The sequence below is a fragment of the Oryctolagus cuniculus genome, chromosome 17, assembly GCF_051225735.1.
Source record: "Oryctolagus cuniculus isolate XC-2025 breed Fujian yellow rabbit chromosome 17, ASM5122573v1, whole genome shotgun sequence".
Taxonomy (NCBI): Eukaryota; Metazoa; Chordata; class Mammalia; order Lagomorpha; family Leporidae; genus Oryctolagus; species Oryctolagus cuniculus.
In genome coordinates this window covers 21,314,789-21,337,455 of record NC_142883.1, presented here as the reverse complement: position 1 = coordinate 21,337,455, position 22,667 = coordinate 21,314,789, and the positions used below count along the sequence as shown (strand labels likewise).

At 48.7% G+C, this 22,667-nt stretch overlaps 6 protein-coding genes and 1 pseudogene across 10 annotated transcripts in view; 3 read left to right on the top strand and 4 right to left on the bottom strand.

Annotated features, from left to right (window-relative positions):
- LOC103345078 (uncharacterized) overlaps window positions 1–22,667 on the top strand; it is a 224,550-nt gene that overhangs the window by 180,619 nt on the left and 21,264 nt on the right. The window contains exon 1 of one of the 2 annotated variants that reach the window (XM_070060730.2): window positions 11,420–11,549. The exons of the other annotated variant lie outside the window; for it this stretch is intronic. The gene's annotated coding sequence lies outside the window, so the exon portion shown is untranslated. Of the gene's footprint in view, window positions 1–11,419; window positions 11,550–22,667 lie in introns of those variants that run through there. 2 annotated transcript variants of the gene reach the window in all.
- Window positions 1,804–2,574, bottom strand: LOC149121136 (uncharacterized). 4 transcript variants are annotated; one of them, XM_089317834.1, is made up of 3 exons: window positions 2,470–2,537; window positions 2,107–2,376; window positions 1,804–2,031 (listed from the first exon to the last, which is right to left on the bottom strand). In XM_089317834.1, the coding sequence occupies exons 1-3, from the start codon at window positions 2,535–2,537 to the stop codon at window positions 1,932–1,934; spliced, it is 438 nt and encodes a 145-aa protein (XP_089173960.1). In that variant the 3' UTR covers window positions 1,804–1,931. The 4 variants fall into 4 exon arrangements, with proteins under 4 accessions (XP_089173960.1, XP_089173957.1, XP_089173959.1 ...); XM_089317831.1 differs by having other exon boundaries at window positions 1,804–2,376; XM_089317833.1 differs by having other exon boundaries at window positions 1,804–2,377; window positions 2,486–2,537.
- Window positions 6,577–7,640, bottom strand: LOC138843165 (uncharacterized). Its single transcript, XM_089317835.1, has one exon. It carries the CDS (start codon window positions 7,588–7,590, stop codon window positions 6,985–6,987), a length of 606 nt encoding a protein of 201 aa, XP_089173961.1. The 5' UTR covers window positions 7,591–7,640; the 3' UTR covers window positions 6,577–6,984.
- The window catches only part of LOC138843225 (uncharacterized), a 49,628-nt gene continuing 38,379 nt past the window's right edge, over window positions 11,419–22,667 (top strand). The window contains exon 1 of the mRNA XM_089317843.1: window positions 11,419–11,549. The gene's annotated coding sequence lies outside the window, so the exon portion shown is untranslated. The remainder of the gene's footprint in view (window positions 11,550–22,667) is intronic.
- LOC149121135 (U2 spliceosomal RNA) lies at window positions 12,995–13,154 on the top strand (annotated as a pseudogene).
- LOC149121134 (uncharacterized) lies at window positions 13,493–15,296 on the bottom strand. Its single transcript, XM_089317838.1, has one exon. The coding sequence runs from the start codon at window positions 15,205–15,207 to the stop codon at window positions 14,647–14,649; it is 561 nt and encodes a 186-aa protein (XP_089173964.1). The 5' UTR covers window positions 15,208–15,296; the 3' UTR covers window positions 13,493–14,646.
- LOC149121133 (uncharacterized) lies at window positions 20,762–21,934 on the bottom strand. Its single transcript, XM_089317828.1, has one exon. It carries the CDS (start codon window positions 21,895–21,897, stop codon window positions 21,109–21,111), a length of 789 nt encoding a protein of 262 aa, XP_089173954.1. The 5' UTR covers window positions 21,898–21,934; the 3' UTR covers window positions 20,762–21,108.

Below are 22,667 nucleotides of genomic sequence, written 5' to 3'. Positions count from 1 at the left end.
CAACTACAGTCTCATAAGGACACAGCAACCAAGGGGTCTAGATTCTCGGCCAATTACTCCACACAGTTCACCTAGAGCAGCAGAAGTGATGCCCACTAACCTGCTTCTTGCACATTTCTCTAGAAATTGTGAGCCTCCGGGTGGAGTGAACTTAAGAGAAGTAGATGGGCCAGAGCCCTGCCCAGGTGGATGATAGGACACCTGCCCTCTGCACCTGTCCTCTACCCTCTCACCCAGTGTGGCCCACGCCTCGTGATATCTGGCACAAGAGTACAAAGGGGCCAGCACCGTGGCTCAATAGGCTAATCCTCTGCCTGCGGTGCCAACACACTGGGTTCTATCCCCAGTCGGGGCACCAGATTCTGTCCCGGTTGCTCCTCTTCCAGTCCAGCTCTCTGCTGTGCCCGGGAGTGCAGTGGAGGATGGCCCAAGTCCTTGGGCCCTGCACCCGCATGGGAGACCAGGATAAGTACCTGGCTCCTGGCTTCGGATCAGCGCGATGCGCTGGCCGCAGCACACCAGCCGCAGCGGCCATTGGAGGGTGAACCAACGGAAAAGGAAGACCTTTCTCTCTGTTTCTCTCTCTCTCACTGTCCGCTCTGCCTGTCAAAACATAAAAAAAAAAAATTAAAATTAAAAAAAAAAGAGTACAAAGGCCCCACCACCTTGCCTGTAGGACAGACAAGCCTGTGGTTCCATTCATACTGTGTAAGCCCCAGAAGGGTCTGATGATGACAGAATTCACTGAGCACCACATGCCCTCTCTGCTTCTGCGACCGTGCCCTGCTTGCCTCAGCATCTTACAGACTTCCCCTGGGAGCACTGCGCCGGGAATCGCTTTCCCAGGAATCGCCGTATAACATGTGATCTTAACAGATCCAGCCTGGCACTGTGCTCCTTAAACTCCACCCTGTAACGCACACCTGAAACGGTACTTCCTCAAACACAGCTTCCTTGAAGACTATCACCAACTTATTGTGCCCCGTCCCTCAGCTGTGGTGATGGGAAGAAATCATTGAGGACAACTAGTGTCAAAACATCTGCGTGAAGACGTAGAGAAGGTTCAGAGGATGTACCATTCCAGCTGACAGTTCCTGAGTTCACCAGGGCACCCCGGCAACCATCCACATTGTGTGAAAATGTTTTCAGGGATGTTGATAGGGAGATTGGGAGCCCTGGGATTTCAGGCTGAGTGGCCTCCAGAAAAGACCCGGACGCAGAGATTTTACAGTAAGTAGATTTTTGGAAGAAAATCCTAAGAACTACAGGAACTGAGAAATGAGCAGAGAAGGGGGAGGGGAGGCGCAGAAGGCTCCTGGGAGCACCTGGGCCTGCAACAATGCCCCATGGGGGGAGAAGTAAGCGAGGACGTCCTCCCACCAGCTCCCTGTGCTGGGTGATCACTGCACCCAGAGGCTCTGACTCTCCTGCCCAGGACTCCCCCCTTCATCCAGAGAGTGGAGGAGCCTGCTCTAAGCAGCTGTCATCTTGTGTTGGACTGAGGAGTACTGGGGAAATAGAGGTGAGACCCTAAAATAGTTTGCCACAGTCTTCTCCTTCCATAAAGAATCACCAACATTTCTTACCCAGCTTTGAAAGAAGGAAAAAACAAAACACTGCCCTTACATTTTTACGTCTTGAAATTTCAGATTTATTTAAGATGTAAGAATATCTCCATATGAGAAAATGACAGCGATTATTTCAATTGTAATGACATGATAGTGGACAGATTTCAGAGATTCAAACTTGGGTTCCTATGGAAGAGACATGCCTACATGGGGGAGGAGGGGAGGCAATATATTTGGAGGCCAAAATCCATCAAGAGTCTGCTGGAACTGAGAGTTTATAATCAGCCTCCTATGATCCAGCTCATAGACTGACTACGTCAGAGCATTGGTTGTTGAAAAACAGACGAGTGTAAGTCAGAGTGCTCAGCAGGAAGAACCACTAGAGCAGCAGGGGCGGCAGCAGGTGGACACACAGCAGCTGGGGCGGCAGCACTGAGTTCTACAGCAGGTGGTCTGGCAGCAGATGGGCCTGCAGCAGCTGGAGATGCAGCAGGTGGGGCGGCAGCAAGTGGGCTGGCAGCAGCTGGAGATGCAGCAGGAGGGTCTGCAGCAGGTGGGCTGGCAGCACACAGACTGGCAGCACTGGGGCCTGCAGCAGCTGGAGATGCAACAGCTGGGGCGACAACAGGTGGTTCTGCAGCAGGTGGTCTGGCAACAGGTGGGCCTGCAGCAGCTGGAGATACAGCAGGTGGGGCGGCAGCAGGAGGGCTGGCAGCACTGGGGCCTGCAGCAGCTGGAGATGCAACAGCTGGGGCGACAACAGGTGGTTCTGCAGCAGGTGGTCTGGCAACAGGTGGGGCGGCAGCAGCTGGGCTGGCAGCACTGGGGCCTGCAGCAGCTGGAGGTGCAGCAGGTGGGGTGGCAGCAGGCGGGCTGGCAGCAGCTGGGGCGGCAGCAGGACTCCTCCTGGCAGAAGTCTTGGCCACAGCCCTGCTCAGAGCAGACGGAGCCACAACAGGAGTTGACCATGGTGTCAGAGGGTGGAGGTTGCTGTGGGTTTACAGACGGTGGGTTTGTGAGGTGTGGGTGTCTCCCTGACCCAGCTCCCCTTTTATACCCTATTGAGGGGCTGCTGGCATCAGGTGCAGTGCTCTTTCCTTGTTTTTGTTTGTTCCAATGAATAGGTGATTATCAAATTAGGTAAGTGTGTTTTCCTGCCTGAAATGTTCAAACTAGGTGGGAAACATTATTTCCCTTTCCTGGAGTGCTAGGACTCATGGGTCAGCTCTTCCTGAATCGCCTGCCATGAGTCGTTATTGTTGAGTTTCTCAAGGAAAGCTGTCATGTGACACTCGTCTTCTTGGTGCTGTCTGCCTCTGTGTGGTCGTGCACAGCACATCATGTGGACTCTGGGTTGCAAGGATGCTTCTAGGTCCCTATCTTCGTTTTGCCAATCCAGGCTGATAGAATTCCATTACAGAGTGATAACAGGTCCATTATTTGTAAGATGGGCAGAAAACAAACTCTGAAAAAGACCCTGGGCATGAAGAGTAAAGGGCTTCCAGGACACATCCCTTCCCTCTGTGGAACACGACCCAGTGTGTAGACTTTTCATAGTCAGAAAGTAGAATTGATTCCTGACATCAGGATCATACACATAATTTATGTCAACTCTACCTAGATTGTACCTCTATTTTTACCCAGAAGAGTGTAATTTCTTTCCTCATGTACTTCTTTTGAATCTTTTTTTGGCTCAGAGTGCCATGATAAAGGAATTCAGTTGAGTAAATGTAAAGATATTTGAAGGAAGTGACTCCAATTGATGTTTGCAAACATATTCAGGAACTTGCAGCTACAGCCATCTATTCAGGGGGAAGTGGAATATCCATGTTACTGAAGGTTATTTGATACCAACTTTGAGTTGATATTGACAGTTGGATACTCCACATGTCTGCATGAGAATTTGGAGGTGGTCATCATAATGTTCATGGAATATTGGCTCATTCTGTCTACTGAGTTCATAGACTCACCTGGCGTTCATCTACCCGATTGTCAAATGTAAGAATCCAACACTTGCATTCATTCAGCTAAGAAGAAAGAGCTGTTGTCATCATGAAATCTGAGTAGAATCCCTGGAAATTGCCTTTTCCACCTCTCCCTCCACCAGGCAAGCTAATAACTAATATATGAGGTTGCCTTCCAACCTGAAAACTGGCAGCGGATTAGAATTCCATCATATCCCCACTCCTCCACTACCTCAGTCCTCATGGAAACTCAGCAGATCCTGACAGATGGCAGTGACAAACACTGACTACGTCAAATAAGAGACCCAGTTGTAGCTGATGTGGTGGATGTAGAACCCTTGCTTACAGTAGATTGATACAGTTTCTCATCTGGCACATGTGTCAGTTGAATTGGCAAGGGGATCCTTTACATTTCCAGGAAGGAGAGGCAGAAATACGTTATATTCACAAGGAACATACAGCAGTTTAAGTTCACTGTCTGAACCCAGGCTGCCCTTGTCACAATACAGTTCACAGGGATGTAGACTGGGACACGCTTCAGAACATCATGTTGAGGATCTTATGTCAATCAGACCTGATAAGCAAGAAATGTGAATGCCATGGACACCTCAGTAGGATACCTGTGCCCCAGGAGATGGAAGATAAATCTGACAAATATTGCAGGGCTGTCATGTTGGTACTGTTTTTAAAAGTCCCAAGTCTTGCCTAAATATCAGCTGCTGGATACCTAACCTGCCAACAGGAGATCAACACGAAGCATCCAATCAGATCCAATTCCTTAGGAGATAAGTGAGGCACCTGTTTCTGATTGAGGTTGATATAGTCTCCATATGAATTTGCCTATTCTGCTGATAGTTCCTCAAACAGCCACATTATGAAGGGTCAAGAGTGTTGATCTAGCAGCATGAAATCCTAGATGAGATCTTGTAGATCCCATACACAATGGAGGATGTGTGACAGTGGGTATTGGTCATGGAGTCCACAGTTCCAAATACTTGCTGCACCATCCAGACCCAGTTGAGCTGATAGCATGAAGCAGCTGCTTCCTGAAGTCACAGCTGAGGTGACAGCTTGGAGCTGGCATCTGTGAGGGTGGAGCACTCTTTTCCAGGATGCAGTACATACTTTGAGCTAATGCCCGTCATGTAGTGCTGTGTCAGATTCTCCATATTCAAACCCAGGGTGGAAGGGCAGAGCTGCCTCCCCCACCTTCGTTCCCTGTGATCCATGTGGGGGAATCTGTGTTTCCCGCCAGTGACACTTTAGTCTCTGTGGATCTAGGGGAAGAGGGGAGGAGCCACCTGTGGGGAACATAAGGGTCCCCTTAGAATGAAGCCTGAGTGTCTCTTGCTAGGGGATAAGCAGGCGAAGACAGGTGTTCACTCTGGCTGGTGACTCCAGCTGCATGAGGCAACTGGAGCACTGCCACATGGGGCAGGGAGGAAGAAACGCATCCCTTTGGTCACCCATGGGAGCACCACGGCACTTCTTCCATTTGCTCCTGTAAATGGGCAAGGGTGACAACTACAGTCTCATAAGGACACAGCAACCAAGGGGTCTAGATTCTCGGCCAATTACTCCACACAGTTCACCTAGAGCAGCAGAAGTGATGCCCACTAACCTGCTTCTTGCACATTTCTCTAGAAATTGTGAGCCTCCGGGTGGAGTGAACTTAAGAGAAGTAGATGGGCCAGAGCCCTGCCCAGGTGGATGATAGGACACCTGCCCTCTGCACCTGTCCTCTACCCTCTCACCCAGTGTGGCCCACGCCTCGTGATATCTGGCACAAGAGTACAAAGGGGCCAGCACCGTGGCTCAATAGGCTAATCCTCTGCCTGCGGTGCCAACACACTGGGTTCTATCCCCAGTCGGGGCACCAGATTCTGTCCCGGTTGCTCCTCTTCCAGTCCAGCTCTCTGCTGTGCCCGGGAGTGCAGTGGAGGATGGCCCAAGTCCTTGGGCCCTGCACCCGCATGGGAGACCAGGATAAGTACCTGGCTCCTGGCTTCGGATCAGCGCGATGCGCTGGCCGCAGCACACCAGCCGCAGCGGCCATTGGAGGGTGAACCAACGGAAAAGGAAGACCTTTCTCTCTGTTTCTCTCTCTCTCACTGTCCGCTCTGCCTGTCAAAACATAAAAAAAAAAAATTAAAATTAAAAAAAAAAGAGTACAAAGGCCCCACCACCTTGCCTGTAGGACAGACAAGCCTGTGGTTCCATTCATACTGTGTAAGCCCCAGAAGGGTCTGATGATGACAGAATTCACTGAGCACCACATGCCCTCTCTGCTTCTGCGACCGTGCCCTGCTTGCCTCAGCATCTTACAGACTTCCCCTGGGAGCACTGCGCCGGGAATCGCTTTCCCAGGAATCGCCGTATAACATGTGATCTTAACAGATCCAGCCTGGCACTGTGCTCCTTAAACTCCACCCTGTAACGCACACCTGAAACGGTACTTCCTCAAACACAGCTTCCTTGAAGACTATCACCAACTTATTGTGCCCCGTCCCTCAGCTGTGGTGATGGGAAGAAATCATTGAGGACAACTAGTGTCAAAACATCTGCGTGAAGACGTAGAGAAGGTTCAGAGGATGTACCATTCCAGCTGACAGTTCCTGAGTTCACCAGGGCACCCCGGCAACCATCCACATTGTGTGAAAATGTTTTCAGGGATGTTGATAGGGAGATTGGGAGCCCTGGGATTTCAGGCTGAGTGGCCTCCAGAAAAGACCCGGACGCAGAGATTTTACAGTAAGTAGATTTTTGGAAGAAAATCCTAAGAACTACAGGAACTGAGAAATGAGCAGAGAAGGGGGAGGGGAGGCGCAGAAGGCTCCTGGGAGCACCTGGGCCTGCAACAATGCCCCATGGGGGGAGAAGTAAGCGAGGACGTCCTCCCACCAGCTCCCTGTGCTGGGTGATCACTGCACCCAGAGGCTCTGACTCTCCTGCCCAGGACTCCCCCCTTCATCCAGAGAGTGGAGGAGCCTGCTCTAAGCAGCTGTCATCTTGTGTTGGACTGAGGAGTACTGGGGAAATAGAGGTGAGACCCTAAAATAGTTTGCCACAGTCTTCTCCTTCCATAAAGAATCACCAACATTTCTTACCCAGCTTTGAAAGAAGGAAAAAACAAAACACTGCCCTTACATTTTTACGTCTTGAAATTTCAGATTTATTTAAGATGTAAGAATATCTCCATATGAGAAAATGACAGCGATTATTTCAATTGTAATGACATGATAGTGGACAGATTTCAGAGATTCAAACTTGGGTTCCTATGGAAGAGACATGCCTACATGGGGGAGGAGGGGAGGCAATATATTTGGAGGCCAAAATCCATCAAGAGTCTGCTGGAACTGAGAGTTTATAATCAGCCTCCTATGATCCAGCTCATAGACTGACTACGTCAGAGCATTGGTTGTTGAAAAACAGACGAGTGTAAGTCAGAGTGCTCAGCAGCAAGAACCACTAGAGCAGCAGGGGCGGCAGCAGGTGGACACACAGCAGCTGGGGCGGCAGCACTGAGTTCTACAGCAGGTGGTCTGGCAGCAGATGGGCCTGCAGCAGCTGGAGATGCAGCAGGTGGGGCGGCAGCAAGTGGGCTGGCAGCAGCTGGAGATGCAGCAGGAGGGTCTGCAGCAGGTGGGCTGGCAGCACACAGACTGGCAGCACTGGGGCCTGCAGCAGCTGGAGATGCAACAGCTGGGGCGACAGCAGGAGGGCTGGCAGCACTGGGGTCTGCAGCAGCTGGAGATGCAGCAGGTGGGGCGGCAGCAGGAGGGCTGGCAGCACTGGGGCCTGCAGCAGCTGGAGATGCAGCAGGTGGGGCGGCAGCAGGAGGGCTGGCAGCACTGGGGTCTGCAGCAGCTGGAGATGCAGCAGGTGGGGCGGCAGCAGGTGGGCTGGCAGCAGCTGGGGCGGCAGCAGCTGGAGGTGCAGCAGGTGGGCTGGCAGCAGGCGGGCTGGCAGCAGCTGGGGCGGCAGCAGGACTCCTCCTGGCAGAAGTCTTGGCCACAGCCCTGCTCAGAGCAGACGGAGCCACAACAGGAGTTGACCATGGTGTCAGAGGGTGGAGGTTGCTGTGGGTTTACAGACGGTGGGTTTGTGAGGTGTGGGTGTCTCCCTGCCCCTGCTCCCCATTTATACCCTGTTGAGGGGCTGCTGGCATCAGGTGCAGTGCTCTTTCCTTGTTATTGTTTGTCCTGATAAATAGGTGATTATCAAATTAGGCAAGTGTGTTTTCCTGCCTGAAATTTCTCAGCAGATGGGAAACATTATTTCCCTTTCCTGGTGTGTAGGGTTCATCCGTCAGCCCTTTCCGGATCTCCTGCTCTATGCCATCGAGAGCTTCTGCAAGGAGCACTCTCACATGACTTTCTGCCTCTTAGTTCCAGACGCCTCTGCCTCATTTTGCAATGGAAGTTATGTCTACTACTGGGTGATGGTAATTTTTATAAGCTCATAATTCTTTCATGACCTGGGAGGATAAAGGTGTGTTTTAATAAGAGTAAGTCATAATGAATGATGTCTCATTCTTTGTGGGTCAGGTAGGCAGGAAGGTCTGACATGAGCAAAAGGCCAGTGCCATGAGAATAAGAAGGCTGTTGGGACAGATCCCGTCCTACTGTAGATAATACCCATTTTCTAGATTGTCAATGGTAAATGCAGTTTTGTTTCAATGTGGCACTTGAAATCGTGAATTTTAATTACTTTTCCTCTAGAAAAAATCCTCCAGTCTCTGCTGTCTACTCTATGGGGGAATTTGACTGTGGAGGTCAGCTATAACTCCAAGTTCAGGTCCCTCAGCTCCACTCTGTGGGCCACTTTTCATTTGGTCTGCAAGTTCCTGTCTTTCTGGCTTCAATGGGGCATAGTGACTAGAGTTGCCCTCTGTTTCCAAGATTAATTGGCCAACCCGCCTTGTCCCAGCCTCCTATTCCCAGCTAGCCCTATACCAAAAGATCTGTTGATTCTGAAGATGTCCTTCATTTTTCAAGTTGTTGGTCAGATTTTACCCTCCAGAAGTTGTTGATTTTAAAACACGTACCCCCACACCCCCCACACACACCCACACATACTGCACACCCACACACACCACACACACCACACACACACACACACCCCACACACACCCCTCACACACATACACTCACACTCACACACACACAAACACCACACACACACACACACACACACACACACACACACACGGGAGGGGAATCAAATAAGAGATGGAAACCAGAGTCCCAGGCCAAAGAACATCAGCTTATATTTACTCACAATGAGGATGGAGAGAAAGGGTGCAGACATGCCCACCCCAGGGTCCAGGTGACTGCTGCTTGAGAAAATGGTGATTTTGCCAGGCGTTTGATTAGCCATCCAAATCTGTAAGATTCCACCCTGAATTGTTTAAAACTCTTCCTCATTGAGACGAACACATGTACACTATGAACTGCGTGAAACACACATGTAAGCCCCGTGATGCCTGACGCTCAGCCACATCTGCGTCCTCAAAGCCCAAGGTAGGAACACTGCTGTTGCCCAGTAAGGCTGCTGTGTCTTTCCTGGACCAGTCTCTGCCCTCTGCCCTGCAGGGAACCGCTCTCCTGATGTCCAAAGCAGCGTTTTTCTTGTCCGGCTGCATTGTTTTACCACCTAAGCATGGGTCCTCTACAATGCAGTTGATAAAGTGTGGTGCTGCTTCTCGTTAGCTGCTGCCTTTTCTCGTTCACCTGGTCTGCTCATTCTAAGGAAATGATAGAAGCTGAGAGCCACGTTGGACCAGGGATGGTAACCCAGTCAGGCAGAGCAAAGCCACCCTACTTGTGCTATGTGCCTGGCCATGGACTGCTGGGAAGAAAATTAATTTATATCTTTAAAAAATGTACAGTTTGACAGGTTTTAGAATTTTATATCAAAGGAATACTACCCTGTGTTCTTTGTGTCTTGATTCTTTTGCTCAATATTATGAAAGAGCTTGAGTAGGCAGCCTCAAGTGGTTCCCAACTATTCTCATATCCTGGTATTCATGGCCTTTCAAGTCTCCCCCACCATGAGTCACTGCTCCTGATGTAGCATATGGCTATGTCCACTGATGGAGTGACAAAAGAGTTAGACTTTTGTCTTACTGTTAATTTTTCATCAAGCTAGTTTTCTCATGTACAGTTCCCCCTCCTTTATTTTGACGAATCCATTTGCTCTTGGGAGAGATCCTTGTGACAAAAAAGTGAGGACAGTCTCCATCCAATGAGCACAAAGAAATTGAATCTTTCTCTACAATGGCACTCCAAGAACAGGACCTGTCCACGACCATGGAAGTGACCCTGGAAGCACATCCTTCCTGGTCGAGACTACAGATGAGACCCCAGCGAGAGCTACCACCTTAACTGCAGCCTTCCAAAAAACTATGCAGGAGAGAATTCACAGGAGCTGTACCTGGATTCCTGAACTGTGGAAACTGCAACATAATAAGTGTGTGTTGTTTCAAGCTGCTAAGTTTGGAGGCGGTGTTACATAATAATAGACGAGTAGGACAAATTTATCTGATACCACACAGCCCACCTAAGCGGAAACAGATCACAAGATGCAGAGAAGTAAATGTGCTGGAACATACTGAGTCATAAATGCAGAAATCTCATTAGATTGGCCATGACCCTTGAGGTCATAAGGAAGGCACAGGTGAGGGAGTCCCAGCATCACTGAGAAACTCAACAGTGCCTTCTCTCTAAAGTCATAGCTTGTGGTAGAAAATATCACTGCAGAGCTTAGTTCCTTTGTAGTAAATGTGTTGCTATGATCTAGAACAGCAGAAACCAGATGGAAACATTTAACTATAAGAATTAATGTTGATGCTATCAGGTGGTGGGCAGTAAGTTAGGAATAGTAGCTGTACAGAGTGGTGTGTGATGTATGAAGTTTTATGGAAATGACAAGTCTGCTTGAAAATAGGATGTAGTCAGCCAACACAGACACAGCCATAACTGCAGACTCTGAGAGTCTGTGTCTATGTCTGTATCTGCTCAAATGTATGGTTGGAGATTTAAGACATCCTAGGAGTACACCAGGAAAGGCTGTGATAAGTTGTTTCAGTGAAAACCGTGACCCCTAGCCTAGTTTCCAGACTTAAGATGGTTCTCAGAACTATGACCTGTTAGTGAAGAAGAGATCAGCTCTCAGGAGGAAGGACTACAGCAAAACTACATCCTGGTGGCTTTTCCAGTCCCTTCCTGAAGGTACCTATAGCCATCTTCTCAGGAGAGAGTGGGTTACCCATATATTTGGATGCTATTGGACGTCAGAGCTGAGTTGCAGAAAGAGTTGGATACCAAATTGCCAGCATAATGCCCTTTTAGAATACAGCAGTGATGGCCAGAAAAGAAATGGATGCTGGCTCAGGTCAGTCTGACTCTACAAACCAATGTAGTGGTCATTGACCCAGCTTCCAAATATAGAATCCAGCACAGTCATTCCTGGAGCTGTGGAACTGACCTGCTGTCATAGAAGAGGCCACGTGGAGCTTTGCCCCTGATAAATCAGAATCCGAGGTTAGAGCCACCTTTAGACATCTGAAAAACGCAGGGCTTCTGAATCCCATCCTATCCCCATAGAGTCACTAGTTCAGCCCAACAAAAGCCAGCTGTAAAAACAGTCACTGCATCAAATAAAAGATCTGATGGCAGCCGTTGTTGTGGGTGTGGAATGCTTGCTAGAGCCAACTGGCACAGTCTCCTGTGTGGTTGTACAGCACGTGAACTGGCAGAGGAAGCCTTTAAAATACAAATCCCAAGGGAGAGGCAGACTTGCATTGAGTTCACATGGAATGAAGAGCAGTGTAGTTACTGTCTTGACTGGGAACTTTGTTAATTCCCCTGTTTTTTGTCAGTATATAGTCCACAGGGACGGAGACCCTCAGGACAGCTCACAGAACATCATCACCTGGGATCCTGATGACATCTTGTGAGACTCAGTGAGCGAGAGACGTGGACACCTCAGTGAGATACCTGTGCTTCAGGAGAGGGTGGGTAACTCATTCACTCATTGTTCTTTCTGTCAAGATGTATTCATTTAGAAGGAGTTACAGAGAGGTGGGGGCAGACAGATCTTTCATCCACTGGTTCACGCCCCAGATGGCCACAATGGCCAGCACTGGGCCAGGCCAAAGCCAGGAACCAGGAGCTTCATCTGAGTCTCCCACATGGGTGGCAGGGGCCCAAGTACTTGGGCCATTTTTTGCTGCTATTCCCAGGCTGTTAGCAGGGAGCTGAATCTGAAGTGGAACAGCCAGGACATGAACCAGTGGCCATATGGGATGCTGATATAATAGGTGGTGGCTTGACGTGCTACACCACATTGCCAGCCCCAGGAGATGGCTGGTAATTCTGACCTGGATTCCAGGGCTGCCACATTAGCACTAATTTTAAGAGTCCTGTTGAATATCTGACTTGCCAACAGGAGACCGACACTGAGCCCCTGACAAAACACCATCCCTTAAGAAAACCAGCCACTTAATTGTTTCTGATTGGGGTTGATATATGGTTCTCCTAATTCCTCAGTCAGTGACATTATAAGGATGCTCAAGAGTATTGATCTAGCAGCGTAGAATCGTACTTGACTGCACCTGAGATCAACATCCCAAACACAGCATGGGATGTGTGACACTGGGCGATGGTTGTGATCCGTGCTTCCTACTTTGTTCTGCACTGTCCAGACACAGCTTAGCTGATGGTGTGACGCAGCTTCCTCTTCAGACTGTGGCTGAGGCACCAGCGAGGAGCTCCCCTGTGAGGATGGAACACTGCCTTCCAGGGAGCAGCACACACCTTAAACCAATGAGCATCTTGAAAAACTAAGGGCGGTAAATGGGATCTGCTCTCCACTCACCTGCACGCCCAGTGACCCAGTTGGGGGAACCTCTGCCTCCCTCCAGGGACACGTTAATCCCTGTGGATGTAGACATCCTGGATCCCAGAGGGGAGCCGCCACCTCCAGAGAACGTAGTAAGGCTCCCCTGGGAATTAAAGCCAGCTGCAGAGGCCATAATAAGGGGCCAGCTTATTGTTTGGGATCCTCTTGCTAAGGGAGTAGCAGGCACAAAAAAGAGCTATCCCCACTGGTGACTGATCTGTCATCATGAAGAGGTAGGAGCTTGAGGAGCTCACTACTCAGAGGGAGGTGGAGAAAACTCAGAGCCTGGGTGATCTTCAGGGCCATTCTTGGAATTTCTAGTTCTACTTTAAATACACATATGCAAGTACAGCCTAAGAAGTACAGAGTAACCAAGGGCTCAGCACTTTCAGACTAAGGACCAGGGTAGTTGCACCAGGCAAATCCCATAGACTGACAGCGATCTTACCCAATACTGCTATTCTGGTACATTTCTTTAGAAATTATGAAGCCAGCATTGTGGTACAGTGTGTGAAGGCCCCACCTGTGATCTCGTATCGGAGCATCAGTTTGAGTCCCGTCGCTTCTCGGCCTTTTGGCTAAGATCAAGTGTAGTTTGAGTCCCAGCTGCTCTGCCGCTTTAAAAAAAAAAATTATTTATTTATTTATTTGAAAGTCAGAGTTACACAGAGAGAGGAGAGTCAGAGAGAAAGGTCTTCTATCCACTGGTTCACTCCCCCAATTAGCCACAACAGCCGAGCTGCACCTATCTGAAGCCAGGAGCCAGGAGCTTCTTCCGGGTCTCCCATGCAGGTGCAGGGGCCCAAGGACTTGGGCTATCTTCTAGAGAACTGGATCAGGAGTAGAGCAGCTAGGACTAGAACTGGCACCCATATGGGATGCCGGCACTGCAGGCGACGGCTTTACCCACTACACCACAATGCCAGCCCCTGCTCTGCTTCTCATCCAGCTCCCTGCTAATGCACCTAGGAAAACGTCAAAGGATGGCCCAGGTACTTGAGCCCCTGCCACCCACATAGGTGACCCATATGGAGTTCCTGGCTCCTGGTTTTGGCCCAAACCAGCCCCAACTGTTTTGGCCGTTTGGGGAGTGAAACAGCAAATTGAAGACCTCTCTCTGTCTCTCTGTCATTCTGGCCTGTGAAATAAATAAAGGATAAATAAAAGAAATTGTTAGGAACCAGTCAGAGCTCAAGTAGAGAAATATGTGGGCCTGAGAAGTGCCTGGGATGGATGTAGTATATTCACCCAGGGTGAGCCAGGAGGCAGACAGAGAATACCGGGGCCTACTCTGCTTATACAACTAATCCTCTCACACTGTCTTCCCAGGGCAAGCCCCTAATGACCTAAAGACCTCCCTCTAGGACACTGAAATTAGACCAAGCCTCTACCCTTATAACCTGGAAACTACTATCATTAGTCCACTAACCATTAACATAAGACTTCGGGGACAATATCCCTAACACATGCATTTCAGAGGGATGCCCAAACCATAACATGAGGGAATTCAATATGGAGTAAGAGGATGAGCAGGAGCTTCCTGTGGGCAGCTGGGCTTCAGTCCCAGCTGAGGACTGGCACAAGTGCCCCCCACTCAGAGGGGCATCAGTGAAGGTGTCTATTCACCACCTCCATGTTTTGGTTGAGCCCTGCTCCTAGAGGATTTAACTCCTACCCAGAGCTCACTGCTTCATGCAGAGAGGCCTCAGCTGGAGAATTCAGGAACTTCCTCTATGAAACCTATCTTTCTATGTTAGAATAAACAGGGATGAGGAAATAGTGGTATCGCCCTGAGGGCATCTGCTGTTGTCTTCCCTTCCTTTAGAGACAAACAACAGAAAAATTGCCAAAAAAGATGAAAAATCTATAAGCAGAAATAACAAGACACAATGCCTTTACATTTATATGCCTGGAAAATGTAGATTTATTTAAGATGTAGGAATATCTCTGTAAGAGAAAATACAGCCAAGAACATGTATTTCAATTGCAGTGACATGATAGTGGATAGATTTCAGAGATTCAAACTTGGGTTCCTTTGGGAGACACATAGTAACATAGCAAGGGTTGGGGGGCAGTCTATTTGGAGACTAAAGTCAAGCGTAAACTCTACTGGAAGTGAGGGTTTCCAATCGGCCTGTCATGATATAGCCCACAGACAGATTACACCAAGCATTGGTTCATGAAGAACAGGTGTGGGAGGGTCCACGTGCTCAGCAGCAAGAACCACTAGAGCAGCAGGGGCGGCAGCAGGTGGACACACAGCAGCTGGGGCGGCAGCACTGAGTTCTACAGCAGGTGGTCTGGCAGCAGATGGGCCTGCAGCAGCTAGAGATGCAGCAGGTGGGGCGGCAGCAGGTGGGCTGGCAGCACACAGACTGGCAGCACTGGGGCCTGCAGCAGCTGGAGATACAGCAGGTGGGGCGGCAGCAGGTGGGCCTGCAGCAGCTGGAGATGCAGCAGGTGGGGCGACAGCAGGTGGTTCTGCAGCAGGTGGTCTGGCAACAGGTGGGGCGGCAGCAGGAGGACTGACAGCACTGGGGCCTGCAGCAGCTGGAGATACAGCAAGTGGGGCGGCAGCAGCTGGAAATGCAGCAGGAGGGTCTGCAGCAGGAGGGCTGACAGCACTGGGGCTTGCAGCAGCTGGAGATGCAGCAGGTGGGGTGGCAGCAGGTGGTCTGGCAGCAGCTGGGGCGGCAGCAGGACTCCTCCTGGCAGAAGTCTTGGCCACAGCCCTGCTCAGAGCAGACGGAGCCACAACAGGAGTTGACCATGGTGTCAGAGGATGGAGGTTGCTGTGGGTTTACAGACGGTGGGTTTGTGAGGTGTGGGTGTCTCCCTGACCCTGCTCCCCTTTTATACCCTGCTGAGGGGCTGCTGGCATCAGATGCAGTGCTCTTTGCTTGTTATTTCTTGTCCTAATAAATAGTGATTATCAAATTAGGCAAGTGTGTTTTCCTGGCTAAATTTCTGAAACTGAATGGAAAATGCTATTTCCTTTTCCTTGTGTGTCAGGATTCGGCATCAGCTCTTCCTGACTCACCTCCCAGGTGTCTGAGTTTCTGCAAGAGCCGTCAGGTGACTTTGGCCTCCTGGTTCTCTGTGCCTCAGTGGCACCTGCATAGCACACATTACCCACACTCAGGTGGTCATTCTTTTTGGTGGTCCAGGCAGAAAAATCAGTTTTGGTCAGATGGCTCATTCATTATGAATCAGGTGGGCAGGAAGGTTTGACTGAAACAGGAGACCACGGGATGAGGACAGGAAGCCCCTTGGAACATACCCCCTTCCCACTGTGAGGCATGCCTCATTTTCTAGACTTTTTCAGGGGAAACACAGAAGTGTTTTAAGGTGTAAGATTAGGTCATGAGATGTTGGTGTTTTGTGATCAGAAATACCCTCCAACATGCCAGTTTAAGTCTTTTTCTGTCAATTGGCTGCAGAGATCAGTTTTTCGACAAGTTCGGGTCCTTCAATTGTTGTTTCTTGGGTTATTTTTCCTTATTACTTTGGGTTCCCATCTTTCTGGCTTTAACTCTTACTATTTCCCCATTTTTAAAGAGAGAGAAATATCTTCCATGCACTGGTTAACTCCCCAAATGCCTGCAACAGCCAGCGCTGGGCCAGGCTGAAGCCAGGAGCCAGGAGCTCCATCTTGGTCTCCCACACAAGTGACAGGGACCCAAGGACTTGAGCTGTCATCTGCCTTCTAGGTGCGTTAACAGAAAGCGTGATGGGAAGTGCTGTAGCCAAGGCTGGAACTGGAACTCCAATATGGGATGCAGGTTTCCCAAGCAGCATTTTAACCTGATGCCTCACTGTTTCCCAGACTTGCTTCCAACTCACTTTAGATACCCAGTCTTTGCCTCCTGCTCTAATTCATACTTTACCATAACCTGGCTTTCTTGGTTTCTGGAGATGTCCTGTGCTCCCCTGCTTCAGTCCTGAAGTTGTTGATCAGATTCCACTCACTAACCCTTTTTTTCCCTAAGATTTACTTATTTATTTGAAAGGCAGAGTTATAGAGGGGCAGAGGCAGAAAGAGACAGAGACAGAGAGAGAGAGAGGTCTTCCATCTGCTGATTCACTCCCCAGATGGCTGCAATGACCAGAGCTGGGCAGATCCGAAGCCAGGAGCCAGGAGCTTCCTCCAGGTCTCCCACGAATGCAGGGACCCAAAGACTTGGGCCATCTTCCACTGCTTTCCCAGGCCCTAGCAGAGAGCTGGATCAGAAGTGGAGCATCCAGGACTCGAACTGGTACCCATATGGGATGCTGGCACTGCCGGTGGCAGCTTTACCCACTACACCACAGTGCCTGCCCCTTCACTAGCCTTTAATTTCCAAAAATAGGAGAGCTAGAAAGAGAGATACAAGACAGACATCGGATCAAAGGACTTTAACCCACATTCTTCAAGTAAAGATGGAGCAAAAGCTCAGATGTTATAGAAATGTCTAATAGCTAGCTGACTACTGGTTGAAAAATGAGGAATGTTGCCACTTCTGACTTCTGGGGCTCAAAGAAATCCAGAGAATAAGAAGAGGAAATCCTGTCTTTGTGCCTTCTCTTCCAAATATGTGCCTCTTTCCACACTAGCATGGCCTTGGATCAGCAATTCCTGTCTTGAACTAGTCTCTCTGGGCAGAGCTATGATCCTCTCAACATGGTTAATAGTATTCACGTAACAGATGTTCATCAAAATATTAGGGATCATGACGTTAGTGAAGAGTGATCGTGCTTCATGGTAGAATCATGGCTCCAAATGCCTTGGACATGTTTGCACGAGAGACCAAACCCAACGAGAGGAAATATCCGAGGCATCTGAAATCAGAACAGTTACTCATGTAACAGGGAGCATGTGACTGGGGAGGAACGAATATATCTAAATTTCTCGGGAGAATTTATTGAAACTACCTACACACCCTAAGGCTGAGTCCACCCTCGGCACTTGACGTCAGGTACACCATTGTTAGAATGAGCTCGTTACCCCTGGCAGTGAGTGGAAAATCAGACTGAGACCTGCTGGTCATGAAGCAGCCACTGTGTGTCTGCAAGAAGAGACTGAAGCAGTTTGCAATGAAAAGGACTTAGGGGCTTCACACTGTATTAACCTCAGAATTAGTCCCCACTTCCTGCCAACCAAATCCCGCGATTGAACCTTGTTAGCCTCTGTGTGCAAGCGCTAGCACATTTCTAAGATGTGTTACCTGTTTAGGAAGGGGCAGCAATTCTCTTGTCTGAACATTCAGAACACATCTGGAAAAATGCACTTAATTCTGGGCTATGGACTAAGGGTGGAGAGAAATTAGAGTTTAGGAAAAAAGTTGCTATGATGGTGACATCACAATCAATAAGAGCAGGTGAAGAAAACTTGGGAAATTTAGCCTAAAGGAGAGAAAACCGAAGCAAAGCAGTGGCAGGGCTGCAGGAAGGGGCTCTGTGTGACACTGGACTTGTCCCCAAGGGCTGCGTCAGGCTGGTGTAGAAGTGGACAAAGGGTGACTCACCACTGCGAAGACAGGCTATGGAAATGGCCACCTCCTTAGCAGTCGGGGAGGGCTCAGGTGGAAGCTGCTGATGCTGGGGAAGACTCCAGAGCCAAAGGGAACGGGAGAAATGATCCTGAGACTCCTTCTCTGTCTGCAGACATGAACAAGCCTGATCAATTGACCTAGGATGTTCTTGGGATGATTTTGGTTCCTGGCCAGTATCTGCTGCCTGGCCCCCATTTGCAGGTTTGCACAACCAGGTAACAACCCGGGCTCCGTCCCCTGCTTGGAGCAAGGTGTGCTGACTTGGATGGCCCCAGACACAGCGTTTGATGGGGTCCTAAGTCTTTCCCTCGGTCACAGGCAGTTTTCCAGTTGCTGTCAGGGAAAATCTGAGGGTCCCTGTTGTGGCAAATGGGAACTGCTGCAAGATTGCAAAGAGGGGTGGGTGTTGTGGCACAGCAGGTGGTTAAGCCACTACTTGGGATGCCCGCATGCCAAGTCAAGAGTTCCAGCTCCATTCCCAGCTGATCCACACTGCTGATTCAGCTTTCTGCTGACGGGCCTGGGCAGTAGTGGATGGAGGGCTCAAGTACTTGAGCTCCTGCAACCCACATGGGGGACACAGATGGAGTTCCTGGGCTCCTGGCTTCAGCCTGGCCCAGCCCTGGGTGTTGCAGTCGTTGCGAAAGTAAACTAGTGGGTAGAACATCTTCTCTCCTCCCTCCCTCCTTCCTGCCCCCCCTTTTTTTCTCTCCTCTCTCACTCTTCCCTTCAAATAAATAAATCTTGAAAATATCTCTGGGAGACTTTGTGTTCTGGGGAAAGGATGGTTTTGGTGGCTTTCTTTGTTTATTACTGAAGCAAGCCAGCAGTTAGCAGTTCTACACCATTTGAAAAGTAGACCTTCTTTTCCATACTGACTTTAAACAAGAACTTTTGTCTTATAAATTCCTATAGACTTTTAGTTATGTTTCTGGACTCTTTGGTGGCAAACCTTGCTGCCTAAGCCACTGAGTGCGGGGTCTGAGATGTGATTTACAGTTCTATAAATCTGTAAGCCAACAACTGTTGTTTCAACTCCCTCCTACTTTACTACTCATTGCTTTCCTTTGTTCCTCTTAATTATGATTAGGCTCATCTTTTAGAATTTATAATTATTCTTATATTTAGCTGTGTAAGATCACATTTTAAGGGTATTCATTTTCAATAGATATAATTGTCCCTTTGTGCTCATCCAAAAAAAAGGTACAATTAAAATTACCCAAAATACAATTAAAGTGATACAGAATTCCAGAAAAATTGTTTTTCCTCACAACTGTATCCCCAGGCTAAGGTCTAAATCCTTCAATGTCCCCTAAGTGTTAGACATGATGAGGTCGCAGAAATAAGCACACCATGCCCTCACACACTTCTGCAACTTATTTTCCCTGTTTTGAGTTTGCCTGCCTCTCCAAAGTTAACTGAGAGGTAAGCTGTTGATTATGCAATGAGAGTGGAGTTTAGATTTTCAGAAGAGAAGAGTGATACTCTTGCCAGAAAAGACTGAGATCATGGAACTCGTAAGTCCAGAGAGAAGATAGATGGGTCTATTCTGGAAGTTGTGAAATTCTGAAAGTGAAAGGAAATAAAGATAAATGGATTAAATCCAAGAATATTACTACAAGACAGAATGTCTTACAAAGGAAAATTTGGCAAATTTCATTCACCAGTAAGAAGCCATGATGCATTTCTTCAAATAAGAACTTGAAACAGTCAAGATACATTTCAACAGGTGAATGATTGAACAAACCAAATTGTGCATCCATATCATGGAATACTACTCAGCAATAAAAAGGAATGAACTGTTGATACAGTCAGTAACTTGGATGGTATCAAGGAAATTATGCTGCCTGTAATAAGCCAATAACCAAAGATAACATAAGTTTCTATACATAGAATATTCTTGAAGTGAAATTGTAGAGATGGGGAATAGACTAGTGGTTGCCAGAGGTTGTAGATAATGAATGGGAGAGACTGGGCCTTTCAGAGTTGGAACTTCTACATCTTGATGGTGATGGTGGTTACACAAATCTACACACAACAAACGTGCATAGAACTACACACACACACACACACATGCATATAAAACTGGTCAAATCTTAACAAGTTCTGTGGATTGTACCAACATCCATTTCTGGAATTTGACATGTACTGTTACAATTATGTATGAGATGACCACTGGGGGTAACTAGGTGGAAGGTACATGGGACCTTGCTGTACTTTTGTTTCCACTTCCTGTGAACCCATGCATATTCTTAAATCAAAAGGGAAGAAAGCAAGCAAGGCGAACTAGAGGTAGAAAAGAGTGTGCTTTTATTTGTCTACTGGGTGCCTTTATTTCATTGATGTTTTATGACAACCTTATTAGGTAGGTACTGTGGTTCTTTGTTTAAAGAAAGGATCACATGATAAGATGGTTTAAATAACATGTGCAAGATTGTGGTTTGCCTGTGGTGCAGTCAGAATTCAGCCCCTACTCTAACTGCCAAGTCCATGGACTCTCTTCCATACTGAGCTTCCTCTATCTGAATTGGTTCAAGTCTTCATGGTTTATTGAGGACTTGCTTTTTTGGCGTCAGTTGCCATCCCTGGCTCTCATGTTGTGTGTGTTGTATTCAAAGAAAGCTCTCTTTAACCCTGCTGTGAGTTTGGTGAAAAGCTCATGGGTGATGGCAGTGTTGCTTTTCCACTGTGAGTTCTCTGAATAATGTCCTCCAGAGTTGTGCAGAAAGAGACAGAAACATGCAAAGGACATTTCATGAATATGAAATAATGAGAGATGGGCAATTTTAGTGCTTTTGACTGATAAGAGTTTTATTAGGGAACAGCAAGAAATTTCAAATGAAAATGGATACCACAGAAAAACATTAGAAAGAAAATATATAGAAATGGAACATTTGAAGACTCCTATATTTTGAACCAGAATTAGGAATTCTAAAACAATTTGATGCAAAATGTGGTGGTAAGGTCTGGCTCACTAATAACAAAATGTTTCTTCAGAAGTACATTAATAATAACACAGAGACCAGGTTTTCCACATCTCTCCATGGGTCTCTTTGTAAGGACATGCTCTGTTGAGTAAATGCTCTCTGTCTGGACTGAGAGGATGGGGTCAAGAAAGCTCAGGGACCCACACCAGGACACTCAGCAGCAAGAACTGCTGCAGCAGCTGGGGCGGCAGCAGGTGGTTCTGCAGCAGGTGGTCTGCAAGCAGGAGGGACGGCAGCAGGTGGTCTGACAGCAGCTGGGGCGGCAGCAGCTGGAGATGCAGCAGGTGGGCCTGCAGCAGGTGGGCTGGCAGCACACAGACTGGCAGCACTGGGGCCTGCAGCAGCTGGAGATGCAGCAGGTGGGTCTGCAGCAGGTGGGATGGCAGCACTGGGACTGGCAGCACTGGGGCCTGCAGCAGCTGGAGATGCAGCAGGTGGGCCTGCAGCAGGAGGGCTGGCAGCACTGGGGCCTGCAGCAGCTGGAGATGCAGCAAGTGGGCTGGCAGCAGGTGGGCTGGCAGCACTGGGGCCTGCAGCAGCTAGAGATGCAGCAGGTGGGCTGGCAGCAGGTGGGCTGGCAGCACACAGACTGGCAGCACTGGGGCCTGCAGCAGCTGGAGATGCAGCAGGTGGGGCGGCAGCAGGTGGGCTGGCAGCACTGGGACTGGCAGCACTGGGGCCTGCAGCAGCTGGAGATGCAGCAGGTGGGCCTGCAGCAGGTGGGCTGGCAGCACTGGGGCCTGCAGCAGCTGGAGATGCAGCAGGTACGCTGGCAGCAGGTGGGCTGGCAGCAGCTGGGGCAGCAGCAGGACTCCTCCTGGCAGAAGTCTTGGCCACAGCCCTGCTCAGAGCAGACGGAGCCACAACAGGAGTTGACCATGGTGTCAGAGGATGGAGGTTCTGGGTAGGTTTCCAAAAGAGGGTATGTCTTGAATCTGGACATCTCTTTGTCCCAGGTCCCTTTTTATACTCCACTGCTTCCTTGTTGTGTTTTATCCTAATAAGTAAGCAGTTGTTAAATTAGGTAATGATGTTTTCCAAGTTCAATGGAAAAATCATTTCCTTTTCCTGCTGGGTTAGCATTCATCTCATGAACTCTTCCTGAAGCACATCTTGTGTGTCTTCCTTTCTGTGTATCGTCCTGGTTCAGACGCTGGCTGCATAGTCCAAGCTGAATGTGTCGACTCTCACTTCGTCTGCTCTTTCCTCCTGAGTCATCTTCTGCCATCCCTTCCTGGGGGGCATCACCCATGTTTACAGATGCTCTGACCTCTTCTCCATAGAGTCTGTGTCACATCACGTTTGACATGGAGAAGTCCAGGTGTCATTCTTCCCCATCTGTAGTGAAGTGACACCTTGACAGTAGGGACTCCATTTTGGAGAACCGGAGACTCCATTCTGGGAAAGTGCCCCCCCACACACACACACCATGAGACTCTGGTCTGAAACTATGATCTAAAACAGTTGAACAGTAGCAGTCCACTACATCACACTTGGCAGAGCACAGAAACCCCCCAGCATGATCGCTCAAGCTTGGAAGTGGGTAGGCTGCACCTGGGTTAATGATAAAAATGTAATTTGTCTATGTCCTACATATGATTAAAACCAATACCTGGATTAATGTCAAGATTATAATTGGAATTGTTGAGATTGTAACTGGTATTGTCAAGATTATAATTGATACTAGTTTCGCATAGGTTCTAGGTCAGCTTG